General features: G+C 44.2%; 1 protein-coding gene across 12 annotated transcripts in view; it reads left to right on the plus strand.

The window, feature by feature from the left end:
- SEMA6D (semaphorin 6D) overlaps window positions 1–16,578 on the plus strand; it is a 254,875-nt gene that overhangs the window by 213,534 nt on the left and 24,763 nt on the right. For all 12 annotated transcript variants that reach the window (XM_028706505.2, XM_028706511.2, XM_028706508.2 and 9 more), the window contains 8 exons: window positions 697–856; window positions 1,206–1,317; window positions 3,268–3,328; window positions 3,457–3,519; window positions 5,047–5,148; window positions 7,092–7,182; window positions 10,804–10,923; window positions 15,329–15,417. In XM_028706505.2, the coding sequence (XP_028562338.2) occupies window positions 748–856; window positions 1,206–1,317; window positions 3,268–3,328; window positions 3,457–3,519; window positions 5,047–5,148; window positions 7,092–7,182; window positions 10,804–10,923; window positions 15,329–15,417 (747 nt within the window). In that variant the 5' untranslated portion in view covers window positions 697–747. The remainder of the gene's footprint in view (window positions 1–696; window positions 857–1,205; window positions 1,318–3,267; window positions 3,329–3,456; window positions 3,520–5,046; window positions 5,149–7,091; window positions 7,183–10,803; window positions 10,924–15,328; window positions 15,418–16,578) is intronic.

Genomic DNA, 16,578 nt, shown 5'->3' on the forward strand with positions numbered 1-16,578 from the left:
GGGCAAAACAACAATTGTTGCAGCTCTAGCATAAACTGAGGTGGTTGATTTGTGAAACGCACAAGTTTGGTCATCTAGCTCAGTTTTGTTAGGCGACCTGGGATATTAAGTATTCAAATGATAATTTGGAACAAGAAAATACTCTTACAGAGAATCGCCACCCCCACCCCAGGTAAAAATAAAAACTTGGCTTGGAGTTTACATGGATTGGATGTGTCTTGAATTTTGTAAAGGAGCTTTGGTTAACTTACAGGCAAAGGCTTTATTGGGTACCATGTGGCAATTAGTTGGAGAAGGGAAAGAGATTGCAGTTTAATTAATATTCTAATCCCAACGTTAACAATCTTCCTGCCAAGTCAGCAAGGCTGCATGTTCTGTTTGCAATCCTTGTGATTCAGCCGGGGTGACATTCGTCAGCTCCCTCCAGAAAAGAAACCCACTTGTAAATTTAGCTCAAAAATTAGCAAATGTCAATATGTCGCAGAAAAGTTTTAATCAGGGCTGTCACATAGCAGTTTTTCTGTCGACAAACACAAAGAGACCTTTCATGCAACATAATTTACACAATCTTCACTAGCATAAAGTGTGAATTAAGGAGTCGCTCATTGGCTCCGGGCATTGAAGTAGAATCAACCTCCCTCTGTGTGTTTTATTGTTATTTTGAGAGGGTTTTTTTTGTTTTTTTAAACCCTGCAGGTAAATAGTATCACCAAGTGGCTCATTCTACACCCTCCATACACACCAGTCATGAGGCTCTTGCTGCTTTCTGCTTGCGTGATGCTATTGACCGCCTCCCGAAGTGCTGCCGTCAGCTTCCCAGAAGACGACGACCCTATTAATGTTGTCGACTACCACTGTGAGTAACCAGCGGGAACAAACTTGCCATTTATTTTGTTGTTGTTGTTGAGGGAAAGCAGTTGTCCCTTCTGAGATTGACTTGGCTTTTCACTTATTAGGCAATTCCATCATTAATAATAATAATAATAATAACAATAATAGCATTCAAAAGTGTGCAGTAAGTTCAAGTTTGTTTGTTTTAAAGCGTGTTTGCAGAGTTCCTGCTATTTATTCATTTATATTCAGCGCATTATGCAAGGAATTTAGTTTAAGCCTTCTGCTCCCAGTATATACAGCTAATCAATGTTGTCTATTGATTCTTTAGCTCTATAATCCTGAGTGATGGCGTAACCCATTTTTACTTGCAGATTCAAGGCAATATCCAGTATTTAAAGGACGCCCTTCAGGCAATGAATCCCAGCATAGGCTGGACTTTCAACTGATGTTGAAAATTCGAGACACACTTTATATTGCTGGCAGGTAATTTTCCCGCAGTCAGTTGATTAAATTAAAATTCTCTCTCCCTCCCTCCTACCCACCCCTGCCCTGGTTGGTTTTGCATTTAATCTGTGCACCTTGTTTAAAAGTAATCTGTAGAGAATGGGATCGGGAAATAGAATTGGAAGGGGGAAATGAATGCACAGAGGGAGAGGGACACAATATATTACAGAAGAGAAGCCCTGCTAGATCAGACCATCTAATTCAGCCACCTCTTTTGAACAGGGTTCATACAGATACCCCCAAGAACCCCAATAGGGTTAAATGGTAATGCAAGTATGAGACAAACATTTCTAGACTAGAAACCAGGTATGTGCGAGTGTATCAGTCCCTGGCACTGCCAACTGCCTCCCTTGAGTAGGTGTCCTTGGTACTAGGGAAGGAGGAGAAATGCAATTAAGTTGGCAATTAAAGGGGAACTTGCCTAATTCTCACTTTCTGAAACAATAAACGAACCGGAATGCCTCCAAAATGTGCACTTTTTCAAATTTATAAAGATGCAAGTAATGTGTCCCCAAACCCCTTAGATTATGGTAAAAGCATGCATAAAAACCTATGTATTGGCTGAAAATAACATGCTAAAGTGCATTATTTAATGGCTTGAGAAAATGTGAAAAATGGTCGGAAATTGTGTTTATTCGGGGAAATTAGCACTAAAATGCGGACAATTTTTCAAAAAATGTATTTTTTGAAAAGTGGCAAATCTCTGCATGAATCGTGGCACAAATGAGGAGAACTGTAATGAAATGAGAAACTGACAGAAGCCAAATTGACATATTCTTCCATCCGTAGTTGATTCCCAAATGCTTCTCCTCCCAGTGTAGTATGACCCAGCTATATGGTGTGGAGGTTTTATGGATCTGTTCCAGAACTGCAGCTGCAGGGAGAGGGAGTTGTGGGGTCAAACTCCTTTGAGGGGTATTCCTGGCCGCTATCTGAATTGTTTGTTTTCGTTTTTCCCCATTTTTGTTCTCTGTCCCATTAACTTATGGAAAAGCAAGCAAGCTCATACAGACATTATTTTACCCAGTTGACAGTAGTTTACCCAATTGCTTCATCAGTAGTAAATGCAGACTTGCCTTCTGCTATTCTGCCCAATTGGTGCCCTGGGATAACTGGATTTTTAAAAATTTAACTAGTATTTAACTCGGTTCTTGATAACTGAGAAAACTATTTGACTTTAAAATAAATGTGTGACTGTTGTTCTGCACTTATTCTTCACTATGGGCCTTCTCTATGGCATAGCAGAAAGGGTCCTTCTGCAAGATAGTCACCCCAGTAAGTGAGCTTTGGTGCCATTATGAAGTCCTCCTTCATAATCCCAGTGGCACAGTATCCCCATTTAACAGAACTAGGCAGGTGCTATTTGGTTAGTCATTCTCTTTTATATAAATATTATTATTTATTGGTTTTCCAAATTAATACGTATCGGTCCAAATTATTTAAATTTAATACAATTTCTTTTTTAAAAAATAGGTTTCCCACTCCTGTTGCAAACATATGTTGATTGCTTCCTGATGAAGAATTACCGTATTTTTCGCTCTATAACACGCACCCGACCATAACACGCACGTAGTTTTTAGAGGAGAAAAATCCGTAGGCATGCCACCCGTAGGCATTTCCTCCATAACACGCACAGACATTTCCCCTTACTTTCTAGGAGGAAAAAAGTGAGTGTTATGGTGCAAAAAATACGGTACTTCATTCTTCTTTAACCTCCTCTTCATCCTTCTCTTGATGTTAGTCCATTCTCACAGCTGACCTCTGTAATCTACATCAATATAAAGTCCATTTCATGTGTGTAGTCCTTCATAAACGCTCTCAGACCTGGTGTGTTGAGAGTAAATGTTCGTTTCCTATTTGGATGTTCATTCTCAGTGAGTTGAGGGGATTTGATAGTGTCTTATTCTTATTTTTCCTCTGCTCTTACAGGGATCAAGTTTACACTGTGAACTTGAACGACATTCCAAAGGGAGAAGTTGCTCCAAGCAAGGTATTGGAAAAACAGCTTAATTTGGGGGTGGTTGTTGTTGTTGTTGTTTTAAAAAAGAAACAATAATAATAATTCTACATTAAACATTAGAATGTTCTTATTTTCATTTCTTCATTTTATTGGAACAGAAATTAACATGGCGGTCAAGGCAACAGGACAGAGAGAACTGCGCCATGAAGGGAAAACACAAAGTACGTTTTGTCGTTCCCCTCCCCCATACACCTTTTTTTTTAAGCAGAAAAAATATTTAAATCCTTGTTTATGTTTTTAAAAGTTGGGCTGGTAGCCAATGTACAACTGATAATGAATGAGGCCCCATCTGAATAGTATGTTCAAAGCAGTATCATGTCATTTTTAAGCTGTCATTGCTGCCCCCAAAGAATTCTGGGAACTGTAGTTTATTAACGGTGCTTATTCCCCTCACAGAACTACAATTCCCAGAAACCCCCGGAAAGAGGGATTGATTGTGTTAAACCACTCTGGGAACCGCAGCTCTGTGAGGTTTCCTAACAACTCTTTGCACCCATAACAAACAACTGCACTGGTTTTTTCCCCTTACAATCAAGCCGTATTAGTGAATGAAAAAATACATACATACAGTTCCTAGGATTCTTTGCCTGTTTCAAGTGATATGATACTGCTTTAAATGTATCGTGGAGATGGGACTTGGATTCTACTTACAGACACAAGAATTTGCATTTTATGTAACTGGGGGCATCTTTTCCAGTTCTGGGGAGTCTCCTGGATCCAGTTTTGCCCCTGAATGCTCAGGTGGCCTCAGTATATAAGAGCATCTGTTGTCTGCTTCAGCTGATATGATAACTGTGTCTCCTCCTGGCCCTTGGTAGCTTTTTCCTCAGTACTCCAGGCATAACCAACTCCCAAGACTGGATTACTGCAATACACACCATGTGTACCTTCTCTTACGCTGGTACAGAAACTGCAGTTATTGCAGCACAATTCCTGGCAGGAGTGAGATTTTGTCAGCGCTGTGCTCAAAGATCTACACACATCCTGCTGATCTATTAGAAGTCCAAGTTCTAACAGGTTACAATTCAAGGTGTTGCTGTTAGTATATGAACCCCATAACAGTTTCGGCTCAGTTTTCTTGAAGACCTTATCCCCTATGTGCTCACTCAACCCCTTCATATATAGAACTGGCATTTTGACAAGTGTCAGCCAACGTGCAAGAAATCAAATCTTTTAGTATGGCAGTGCTTTCACTTTGGAACTCCCTGCCGATTGATGATATCAGGCAGGCTCCTTCGCTGTACTGTTTATGACATCCCCTAAAACCTCTTTTGCTTATGCAAACCTACCTAGACATGTAATTTTATTGTGCATATTCATTTAAAACTGTTGATTTTATCAATGTTCACTCACTTTTATTATGTTGTACTTGTTGTCAAAGCGACAACCACTTTATATTTTTATGTAAGCGGCTTACAGGTTCTTCTGATTAAGTGGTATATAAAATGTGTGTGTGTGTGTGTGTGTGTGTGTGTGTGTGTGTGTGTGTGTGTGTGTGTTCATAATAAATCACACTCAGAAACAGGGATGTTGCAATATAAATGTCAGGATCTTTTGAATTTTTATCTCTTTTAGTTTTGTTCTTGTGTCATTCAAAATTTGTCATCTCGACATTCCACTTCTCTAATAAACAAACCATATTTGTGAGTAAATGGTAACATAAACCAGTCTCTCTTCTTCTTTTCCAGGACGAATGCCATAATTTTATTAAAGTCTTTGTCCCCAGGAATGATGAGATGGTGTTTGTCTGTGGAACCAATGCATTTAACCCCATGTGCCGCTACCTTAGGGTAAGGACCTCAGTGCACTAAGACAAAAGCTTCTCTTGTGGGTATCTTCCTCATCATCGCCTCCAAGGAGATGAGGGTGGTGTTCATGGTTCTCTTCCCTCTTGTGAGATATATGAGGCTGACTTGATAGGAACCGGCCCAGAATTAGCCAGTGTACCTGATCAACCCCAGCTAGCATGGTCCATAACCAGGGACGATGGGAGTTGTAGTCCACAACCAGCTGGTGTTGATGAGAGTTGGAGCCCATCAGCACCTGTTAAGCTATCTCTGTTCACCCAGTGAGCTTCATAGCTAAGTGGGGAATTCAACCTTGGAGTCCCAGGCCCTAATCTAGCATTCTAGACACACTGGTTCACTTTTATGAGCAATCCTCAGCCAAAGCCCTGCTGATCTGGCTGGACGTGATGTGAACCAGGGAGCACATCAGCAAGCAGGGCTGGCAGTTGTTTTTTAGCCATGACTAGTGGCTCATCAAGGGACGCGGGTGGCGCTGTGGGGTAAACCACAGCGCCTAGGACTTGCCGATTAGAAGGTCGGCGGTTCGAATCCCCGTAACGGGGTGAGCTCCCATTGCTCGGTCCCTGCTCCTGCCAACCTAGCAGTTCGAAAGCGCATCAAAGTGCAAGTAGATAAATAGGTACCGCTCCGGTGGGAAGGTAAACGGCGTTTCCGTGAGCTGCTCTGGTTCACCAGAAGCAGCTTAGTCATACTGGCCACATGACCCGGAAACTGTACGCCGGCTCCCTCGGCCAATAAAGCGAGATGAGCGCCGCAACCCCAGAGTCGGCCACAACTGGACCTAATGGTCAGGGGTCCCTTTACCTTTACCTAGTGGCTCATCACTGCAGAAAGCTCTGTTCCATGCTGGTTGCAGAACCAATGGCGAGAAAGCTGTTCTGACCTCTGGCACCAGGTCTGAGGACTAAAGGCTCCTGGGGTGAGGATTTACGTTTTGTGTTATTGCAGCCTGTTGTGATCTGCATTTGAGAATCGTTTCCTTGAAAGGTAGGATCTAAACCCTCCAATCTCCTGTACTGCTCCTTTTACAGTGACTAGTGTAAAAATCTTCATCAAATTTTCCAGGATGATCAGATGCATTTTATGTCCTTCTTTCGAATCAACTTGCATCCCAGTTTGACCAAGGGCTGTGTTGCGGCAGACAGCCAGGAACTGATCCCAGACACTTGGAGTTGATGAGAGGATTATGATGCCCATTTTATTTTACTCTGTGTTGTTTTTTGTCTGCCTTACCTAATTTTATTCTCTTTTACTCTGTTATACACATTCAGTTAATGTGTGTTACCTGCTTCGTATTTTGTTTCCTTAGTGCTGGTCATTGACTGTAGCAATAAAAACGTGGTCTTCATTTGGTGTCGAGCTGAGAACGGGGGGTTGATCCAGTGCTAATCCTCCTCAGAGTAGAGTTGATCCAGTGCTAATCCTCCTCAGAGTAGACCCATTGAAGTTAATGGTCATACTAATTTAGGTTCATTAATTTCAATGGTTCTGCTCTGAGTAGCATCGGATACAACCCTGTATCACAAAATTTGGAGGGATGCAAAATCCCAAGGATTATTACGTTCCAGCCCCAGATATTTGGAGTGGAAGATGTGAATTAGGTTAGTTTGCTTAAAAATGTGGACTGAATGAAATTTTCTCCCACTGTTGTTCCCCAGCGCTGATAATTTAGTGGCATTCTGCCTCCCTGAACCTGGAGGTCACATACAGACATCATGACGCATAGCCTTGTGGATGTAAAAGCTATCGTCCTTTGCACAGCTCCTTGAGGACCGGTTCTTAAGCATTAAATGGAAGATTAGATCAAGTCTGACAGAGTGAATGATGGTGTATGCAAAGCAGCATTGCTCCCCCCCCCCAAAAAAAATCACGCATCCTGCAGAGCTTGATGTGACACCGCCAAACAATTTATTTTTCTTCCACAGCTGAATACCTTGGAGTACGATGGAGAAGAATTCAGCGGCTTAGCCAGGTGCCCGTTCGACGCCAGGCAAACCAATGTCGCCCTCTTTGCTGGTAAGAACATTTTCTCTCATGAATCCTGGTGAAAAATGATACAGAGAGTGGTGCGGAGAGGATGGGAGATTTTCGAGAAAGCTTAAAGAAATTGTATCACATCAATGTGCCTCTGCAGAGGGTTTTTTTCTTTAAAGTCTAATGCATCTTTTTGGGAAATTAGTAATCACATTGTCAACTGGTTTAGGTTGAGATGACTAAATGACACACACCCCTGTCCTGGAACAGTTCTGGGCCCCAAAGTAGTTTCTTTTTCTGGAGCCCTGGTGGTTCGATCAACTTTTAATTAAGTTATGATTGGGGTGGAGGAGAGAATCCTGCTCACACTTCCATTTGCAAGTAGGGCTTTCAACAGACTGAAGAAATCTTACATTGCAATCCTATAGCTTAAATGGGGCATATGTTTGAGTAGAACTGCACTGTTAATTGATTCATGAATCAATTGACTCTGCACAGATTTGTGGAGGAGCGGAGGATGGCATTTCTAATTAGAAAAGGAGTGGTAGAGGTTCTCCTTAGTGTGTGTCTTCAAGCAAAGGCTGGGCAGTCATCTGTTGAGCACAGTGGTACCTCAGGTTACAGACGCTTCAGGTTACAGACGCTTCAGGTTACAGACTCCGCTAACCCAGAAATAGTACCTCGGGTTAAGAGCTTTGCTTCAGGATGAGAACAGAAATTGGGTGGCACGGTGGCAGTGGGAGGCCCCATTAGCTAAAGTGGTACCTCAGGTTAAGAACAGTTTCAGGCTAAGAACGGACCTCTGGAACAAATTAAGTTCTTAACCCGAGGTACCACTGTATGTTCTACCTCTGGAATTCCCAGGGGCTGGTGGACTGGGTGGCTCTGATTCCTTGGGTTGCATCCCACATTCTCCATCCACTAGCGCAAGGGATCTTGAGCGGGCAGACAGGTGAGTTTTCATTTTGGGGAAATTGCACCAGCAAAAACTCACTGCGCGGTCTATTGTGCAACAAAGTTGCCAGCAAACCTGTTTAGACAATTTCTTGCACAATAACAAAACATTTCGCCAGCACAAGTATGCCACTAAGTGACCTTGACTTGGTGCTAAATTGAAGACAACCCTTTGTTTTTAGATGAGGCACATATACATCTATCTATCTATCTATCTATCTATCTATCTATCTATCTATCTATCATCTATCTATCTATCTATCAGTCATTGATACGTTGTGAGGATGCTACAGTTTTGTATGCTTAAAGGTAAAGGGACCCCTGACCGTTAGGTCCAGTCGTGGATGGCTCTGGGGTTGCGGCGCTCATCTCGCTCTATGGGCTGAGGGAGCCGGTTTCTGTCCACAGACAGCTTCCAGGTCATGTGGCCAGCATGACTAAGCCGCTTCTGGCGAACCAGAGCAGCGCATGGAAATGCTGTTTACCTTCCCGCCAGAGCAGTACCTATTTAGTTACTTGCACTTTGACGTGCTTTTGAACTGCTAGCTTGGCAGGAGCAGGGACCAAGCAATGGGAGCTCACCCCATCACAGGGATTTGAACCACCAACCTTCTGATCGGCAAGCCCTAGGCTCTGTGGTTTAAACCACAGCGCCACCCATGTCCCTTCCTGTGTCCCTAGGCTTCGCTAAATGAGGCAGTAGGCATTATCTTAAAAGATGCATACCTTTTTCTCACAGGAGAGAATGCTTCTTCTAAGATGGTGGTTGCCCTCTGTAGCTTTTTTCTATGTTGCTGCATTCTGCCTGTCTGTCCACGGAGAAAGAGAGAGAGAAACCGATTTTAATCAAAGGCACCTTTCTTCATTGGTCATAAGATGTTGTTTATTATTTCACATATAAACAATAGGCAATATTAATCCAAGAGAATGAAAGTGAAGTAATGAAAAGTATGTTAATGGAAGCTTATAATATATATTGTTTTCTTGATCTGCATAAAGTCTCTATATAATTATACAAGGATCCATTATAACATACCTAATAAAATGTGTGGATTTACATTTTCCTGTACTTTATGACACCAGTACATTTTAAATGCACTATGCTTTTCAATATAATTATTATAAGATTGAACGTAAGGTTTCATTTGACTAATTTGACCCAGGGAAGTCCCAACAGATGTTGCTTGACTTGCCTTTCCCATCAGCCTTAGCCAGCATGGCCAATGGTCAGTTAAGCAAAAAGAGTTTGAGAAGCCCATTCCAAGTGCCCCCTCTGACCAATGGCCCCAACCTGGTGCCCTCCATATACCATTGGACCACAGCTCCCATTACCCCTGACCATCAGCGGCATGTGCTGAAACTTTTCGCGGGGGAACGGTTAGGGCCAGAGGCACCTGTTTGTGAGGGCAACATCACATGTGTGAGCATTGAGCCTCTCTCCCCGTTGGAGCATCGTCCCTCCCTCCCTAAGCTGGGCAGAACCTTCCTTGGCTTTGGGAAAGAGGCATCCGGCTTTAATACTTTAATACTCTGATTTTCCAGGAGCGTGTAGGGGACGTTCCCCTAGCCTTGTCCCCCTAGACCACTGACCGCACAGCACTGCTTCCCACAATTACCTAGTTTACCAGGATGCTGGACTCGTGAGCCATTGGCCTGATATAGAAGGGCTCGTCTTCTGTAAACGAAGGATGATATTCAAACAATGAGGGAGCCTGTATGATAGTGGGCCAAAACGGCATTTACCGTATTTTTCGCTCTATAAGGTGCACTTTTCCCCTCCTAAAAAGTAAGAGGAAATGTGTGTGCGTCTTATGGAGCGAATGCAGGTGGGAGGCTCTGCTCAGCGCTCCCTTTAAAGAGACGCATGGAGCGTGTGTGCGGCTCTTGGGGGCTTTTCCCCGAGAAGGGAAAAGGGCTGCCTTCAGAAGGGGGAGCCTTCATCCCGCTGCCCAGGAGAGGCTGCACGCAGCTATCCCATAAGCCAGGACAGCAAAAGGGATCACTGTGCAGCGATCCCTCTTGCTGTCCTGGCTTCGCTGCATGAAGCATCTTTGGGGCCGGGGGAGCCTTCATCCCACTGCCCTGAAGAGGCTTCGCTCAGCTGTCCCAGAAGCCAGAACAGCAAGAGGCTATCCCAGAAGCCAGATCCCTCTTGCTGTTCTGGCTTCTGTGATTCAGAATTATTTTTTTCTTGTTTTCCTCCACCCAAAACTAGGTGCGTCTTATGGTCTGGTGCGTCTTATAGAGCTAAAAATACGGTAATCCCAAGGATACCAGATTTAAACGGACAGGATGGAAAAGGACTAATTAGTTGAAATGGACTTTCAACCAGTGCTTTGTCTTCTAATATATTTTTCATCCCCTGTTGTTTCAGTGTAGCATTTTTTAAAATATATACGTTAGAGTTCAATACAGTACCGTTTTCATATTTTGGGTCTCGTTTGTGCACTCTTACGTAAGCCAAAACATATGGTGGGCACCAGTTTGGGGGAGGCTGCATCATGCAGTCCAAACAGATGGATTCCATGTCTGTGAAACGATTGCAACGAAGGAATGCCAACTTTCAGAGCCTGACCACCCAAGAGGGAGCTGGATTGTTCCAGCCTCTGGTGTCTGCATAACCCCCGTGGCCCGAAGAATACAAAAATGATAAGAGGTTACTCAGAATTAAAATGGATACTAAATGCCTCATTTGTTCTATTGTTTCAGATGGCAAACTCTATTCTGCAACGGTTGCAGATTTTCTGGCAAGTGATGCGGTAATTTACCGAAGCATGGGGGACGGGTCGGCATTGAGAACAATAAAATACGACTCCAAGTGGATTAAAGGTACTTATAGTGAAATACTAATAATTGCAGCTTGTAATGTCTTTGTAGGCCCCTAGCTGGAGATTGTGTGCATTGTGAAGTGGTGATATTCTCCATTTCGTTTAACCCAATAATTACAAAGCAATCACTCTTTTTGCTGATGATTAGACTTTCTCAGTGTTCAAATCTTTAGTTCACTCTTTGAGGACTGAGGCACATTTAAAAATAAAAATTGGAGGTACACTCGTATACTAGTTTGATTTTTCTCACTGATTTGTTTGGACCTAACCATTGTTTATGGTTACGTGCACAAGTCTTGGGACCATGCTCCTCGTTCCCTCCCTCTTCTGACACAGCCATGCAGAGATCAGAAGCTTTCACTGCAGATTTCAATCAATGAATTCAAGCACTGCATCCGAACCACCTGTACCATGGTTAATGATAACTTCAATGGGTTGAAGCACAAACTTTGCTTTGTAAACTATGGTTTGAAGTTGTCTTGCTTCAAACAAACCATAGCTAAAACTAAACACAGTTTGTGCAGGTTCAAACATAGCATTTAACTGAAGTGAATCTAAAATAGGCATAGTGGTAAATTCTCTAATCTCTGTCCCAGTACGCAGTCTGGGAATAACTTATTTAGCCCCTTAAGACTCCAATCCTAGGGGAAAGTACCATTGATTTCAGCGGGCCTTACTTCTGAGTAGCCATGTATAAGATTGCTCTGAATTAGTTATATCAAAATTTGATATAATTCTATATACAGTTGCCCATAAAATTAAAATTGCATCTTTTTCTTCTGTAAATTCTATTAAATGAAAGAGCTACAACCACCCACGTCCCGATACGTGGCATGAAGGATCTGAAATTATATGTAACCAGCTGCAGTTTGTGGGTGTGTGAAAAAGAATCGGGGCAAGCTCCATGGCTGTGAGCATATATTCTCCTTTCAGTGGAGCACAACCCAAAGCCCACTTCTTCTTTTTGTCTTCATCCAGCAAAAGATCTGGCCCAGGAATGAAACCCTTTCCCACCCACCCCCACCCCCCAATCCGCAATAAGTTAATGAATGAAGCTGTAGTAACAAAAGGCCGGAGCTGCAATACAATTCCTCGGAGGCCTTTTTACAGTCCATTAGCCGACATTAAAGTCTGCACATTCATTGAAGCTCAACTCCATCTGTACTTGGATGTCCTAAAGTGCCTTGAATAGTGGATTTCACTTTGTAACTACAGGATACACTTTGGCATCCGTACGCACCAGATCTGCATAGCAGCTGCAACAGCAGCCTGTTTGTAACACTAATGAAGGATGTAATGCCTGTAGCCTTAAGAGAGCTTTCTAGTGAGCTGCTGCAAGAGAGCATCCCGTGAGAGGCACATGGAACAGGCTGGACCCATTGATTCCTCCCATTACCGTATATTTCGCTCTATAGGACGCACTTTTTCCTCTCCAAAAATGAAGGGGAAATGTTTGTGCGTCCTGTGGAGTGAATGCAGGCTCCTTGGCTTCAGCGAAAGCAACGCGAAGCCTCCAAAGCGCAGAGGGAGCACTCCCTCCGCGCTCCGGAGGCTACACGTTGCTTTCGCTTGAAGCCTGGAGAGTGAGAGGGGTCGGTGTGCACTGACCCCTTGAAAGGCTATCCACGAAGCCAGAACAGCGAGACGGAGCGCTGCGCAGTGCTCCGTCTCGCTGTTCTAGCTTGGGGATGCTGGGGCTTTATGGGGAAACCCCGGGCTTCCCCCTTCAGCCCCGACACTGGCCGGGGTGGCTGGGGAAACCCCCATCTTCCTCCTTCAGCCCCGACACTGGCCGGGCTGGCTGGGGGAGCCCCATAAAGCCCTGACAAGCTCAGCTACGTGTAAGCAGCTCTTACTCTGCTAGATTTACAATGTGCCAGAAGGATGGGGACTGCCCCTTCCCCAGCTTATTGTGCGGGTAATTCCCGGCATTTCCTCCTTTTGCACTGGTTCCATGAGGCAAGGCAGCTGCAATGATTTGATTCAGACTATTTTTTACTTGTTTTCCTCCTCTAAAATCTTGGTGCGTCCTATGCTTGGATGCGTCCTATAGAGCGAAAAATATGGTATATACCCTACCTTTCCTCCAAGGAACTCTAGGGTTCCCCAGGCAATTAAGCCAAAAAGTAGTGACTGGCCCAAGATCACAGATTTTAACTGTTTTGAACATCTTTTAAATGTGTTTGATGTGCAAATCCCCTTGAGATGGTGGTTGAGAAGGCAATTGATAAATTAACTGAAACCATACCACTTTGTGTGCTTCATGGCTGAGCTGGGACTTGACTATGGGCTGCCCAATTCTTGGTCCAAGACTCTAACCACAGTATCATACACTCGATCTGATAGGTTTGTCCCTCTTTTGGGTGTATGCAGACATTCTTTACTCTGAAGGAAATGCACCCCCATCCCCCTTCATTGCAAAAAGGAAGTAGTAGCTGGTCTGGTATGTGCCAGGTTTATTTGAATGCTGTTTTCCTTCCTCTGCAGTAGCATAAATGTTGGCAGAGCCAATACTGCAGGAATGGGGGACTTTGGTATTCCAGATGTTCCTGGACCGCAGTTCCCATCATCCCTGACCATTGGGCCAATGTTGGTTGGAGCTGATGGGAATTGGGTGATTGAAATCATATAGAGAAGTCATGGGTTCCTCATCTCTGTAATACTGCCTTCTGGAGAGCTGGTGCCAGTTACAGCTGGCCATCACTGGGCTAGATGAACCAATGGTCTAACTCCAACATAGAAAACTACTCCAGTTCAGACCATTGGTCCATCTAATTCAGAGTTGTCTACACCAGGCATAGCTAGTGTGGTGCCTTACAAATATTTTTGGACTACAGCTAATATCATCCCATGTTGGCTGGGGCTGATGGGATTTGGAGTCCAACAACATCTGGAAGGCACAATGTTTGCTACCCCTGATCTGCATTGCCAGCAACTTTCCTGGTGTACATAGAAGGTTCATTTCCAGTCCTCCGTGGAGGTGCCTGGGGTTGACCCTGTGACCTTTTACATGCAAAGGATGTGTTCCAGTACCGCTGAGCTCCAGTCCTTCCCCTTAAACATGGTATGAGACAACTTTATGCATTCCTCTTCCATTGAGATCCTATGGTGGTGATTTGTTTCTGACAGAATAACTCTGAACTTCTGTGATGTGCCAGCAGCTCTTGGAAGAGCTTCCTTTAAAAAAAATGATGGTCTCTTATTCTTACATGGGGTTTTCTAATGCTTTCCCGAGCCGCACCTGCACAGTGTCAGTAATGCTTTATCGTTTGCCTAAAATTCACTGTTGTGATGTTGTGCTAGACAGGGGTCGGCAAGGTTTATCTTTCCTGGGCCGGATCGGTCCCGCAGGATCCCTCTGTGTGCTGGATCGCGTGTGCGTGCCCACGATTTTTGGTGTCTGCGTAGACGCAATTTTCAGCACTGCAGTTTAGCGCAGTGCGCGGGCAGGCAGCTCGGTTCAGGGGTGGCTTGTGGGCCAGTTAAATAACCTCCATGGGCCACTTCTGCTCTGGTTATCTCCCGCTTGGATTACTGCAATGCACTCTACCTGGGGCTACCTTTGAAGGTGACCCGGAAACTACAACTAATCCAGGACGCGGCAGCTAGACTGGTGACTGGGAGCGGCCGCAGAGACCACATAACACTGGTCTTGAAAGACCTACATTGGCTCCCAGTACGTTTCCGAGCACAATTCAAAGTGTTGGTGCTGACCTTTAAAGTCATAAATGGCCTTGGCCCAGTATACCTGAAGGAGCGTCTCCACCCCCATCATTCTACCCGGACACTGAGGTCCAGCGCCGAGGGCCTTCTGGCGGTTCCCTCACTGCGAGAAGCCAAGTTACAGGGAACCAGGCAGAGGGCCTTCTCGGTAGTGGCACCTTCCCTGTGGAACACCCTCGCACCAGATGTCAAAGAGAACAACAACTACCAGGCTTTTAGAAGACATCTGAAGGCAGCCCTGTTTCGGGAAGCTTTTAATGTTTGATGTATTATAGTATTTTAATATTCTTTTGGAAGCCGCCCAGAGTGGCTGGGGAAGCCCAGCCAGATGGGCGGGGTATAAATAATAAATTATTATTATTATTATTATTATTATTATTATTATTATTATTATTATTATTATTATTATTATTATTATTGGCCTTAGGTTGCTCACCCCTGTGCTAGCATAGTGGCCATTACAAAGTTTCCAACCAACTTTCACTCAGAGTGGACTCATTGAAATGAATGGACCTAAGTTAGTCATGCCATTGGGTCTACTCTGAGTAATACTTGGTTGGCTGCAACCCCAGGCCTCTTTCTCATGCCATATTGGGCTGTTAACCCAGATGTAGCAAGGCACCTCCTTTTTTCACCAAGCAAAATCCTCCCAACATAGATCTCCTCTTCCTTGAATCTTTCAGAGCCCCATTTCCTTCATGCCATTGAATACGGGAACTTTGTGTATTTCTTCTTTCGAGAGATTGCTGTGGAGCATAATAACTTAGGCAAGGTAAGAGTAAATACAGCTGTTTGTTATGATAAGCTGCAAAGTCTCTGGGTGATTTGTAGTGGGCTGAAAATATGCTTGCTATGGAGTGGCTCGCAGTCGTTTCTGTTCAACGACTGGTTTTGAAAATAATAAGCTGGCACTTCTCATACTTCTAATTGCTGAAGGAGGTGGTGGAATTTGCATTCCCCCAACCCAACCCAACCCCCAGTCTCACAGCTTTGTTCTCTAGAGCTGGACTTCATCTGTAAAGAGGTTCACCCTGTCACTGAAATTCCAAATTGGCCTCCTCCCTACCCAAACAATTCACCTGCGAATCAAATGAACCTCCTGGTCTTATTTTAGTGCTGCAACTTGAGGTACACAGATGTAGACAAGACCGGGATTTATAATTGGTTGTCTCTATAAACTGGTCAGCAACTAGATTTGCTGGAGGACTAATTTGACATGGCAGGGCAAATCTCAAAAAGACCTGGGGCTCATCTACACCCCGTTTCTGAGCTGGGCAATTGGGGAGATAGGTAGTATGGGGCTAGGTTTGACCCAAAGTTTTCATAGTGGCTGAGCCCTAATCAAAACATGGCTTCCTTTTTCTGTGGCGGGAATGAGAAATCTTAGATCCGGTGGCATCTGTCTCTGACCCTCTGAAGCCCACTCCTCCCCACGCAACACCTTCACGCCTTCCATGAGTGTTTTCACCTCGCTGGAATGTAACCTTGAACTCTGATAATTCCTCTTGTTTGCCAGGATGGAGGATAGAAAATGTGTGTAGAAACTAGCCTATTGTACAATGGTTAAGAAAAGCAGGGTGGGGAAAGTCTGGAGAAGCTTGCATTACCAAGTATTATATAAATATTGAAAGTAAACCTCCAGGTTGGACAACAGGCATGCATTATACATTGGGCTGCCTTTAGAGACCATTTGGAAACCGCAGCTGGTGCAGAATTCAACAGCCAAATTGTTGACCAGAGCAGGGCAATCTGAACACATAATGCCAGCTCTGGCACAACCGCCTATCAATTTTCCCCCAGGTTTTCACCAACAAAGCCTTGTGCAGCTCAAGACTCCAGTACCTCAAGGTCCACCTCTCCCCACATGAACTGACCTGGGCTTTGCAATCATCATCTGAGGCCCTTCTTCAAGTGTCCCTTTCACAGGAGGTTC

The sequence above is a fragment of the Podarcis muralis genome, chromosome 14, assembly GCF_964188315.1.
Source record: "Podarcis muralis chromosome 14, rPodMur119.hap1.1, whole genome shotgun sequence".
Lineage (NCBI taxonomy): Eukaryota > Metazoa > Chordata > Lepidosauria > Squamata > Lacertidae > Podarcis > Podarcis muralis.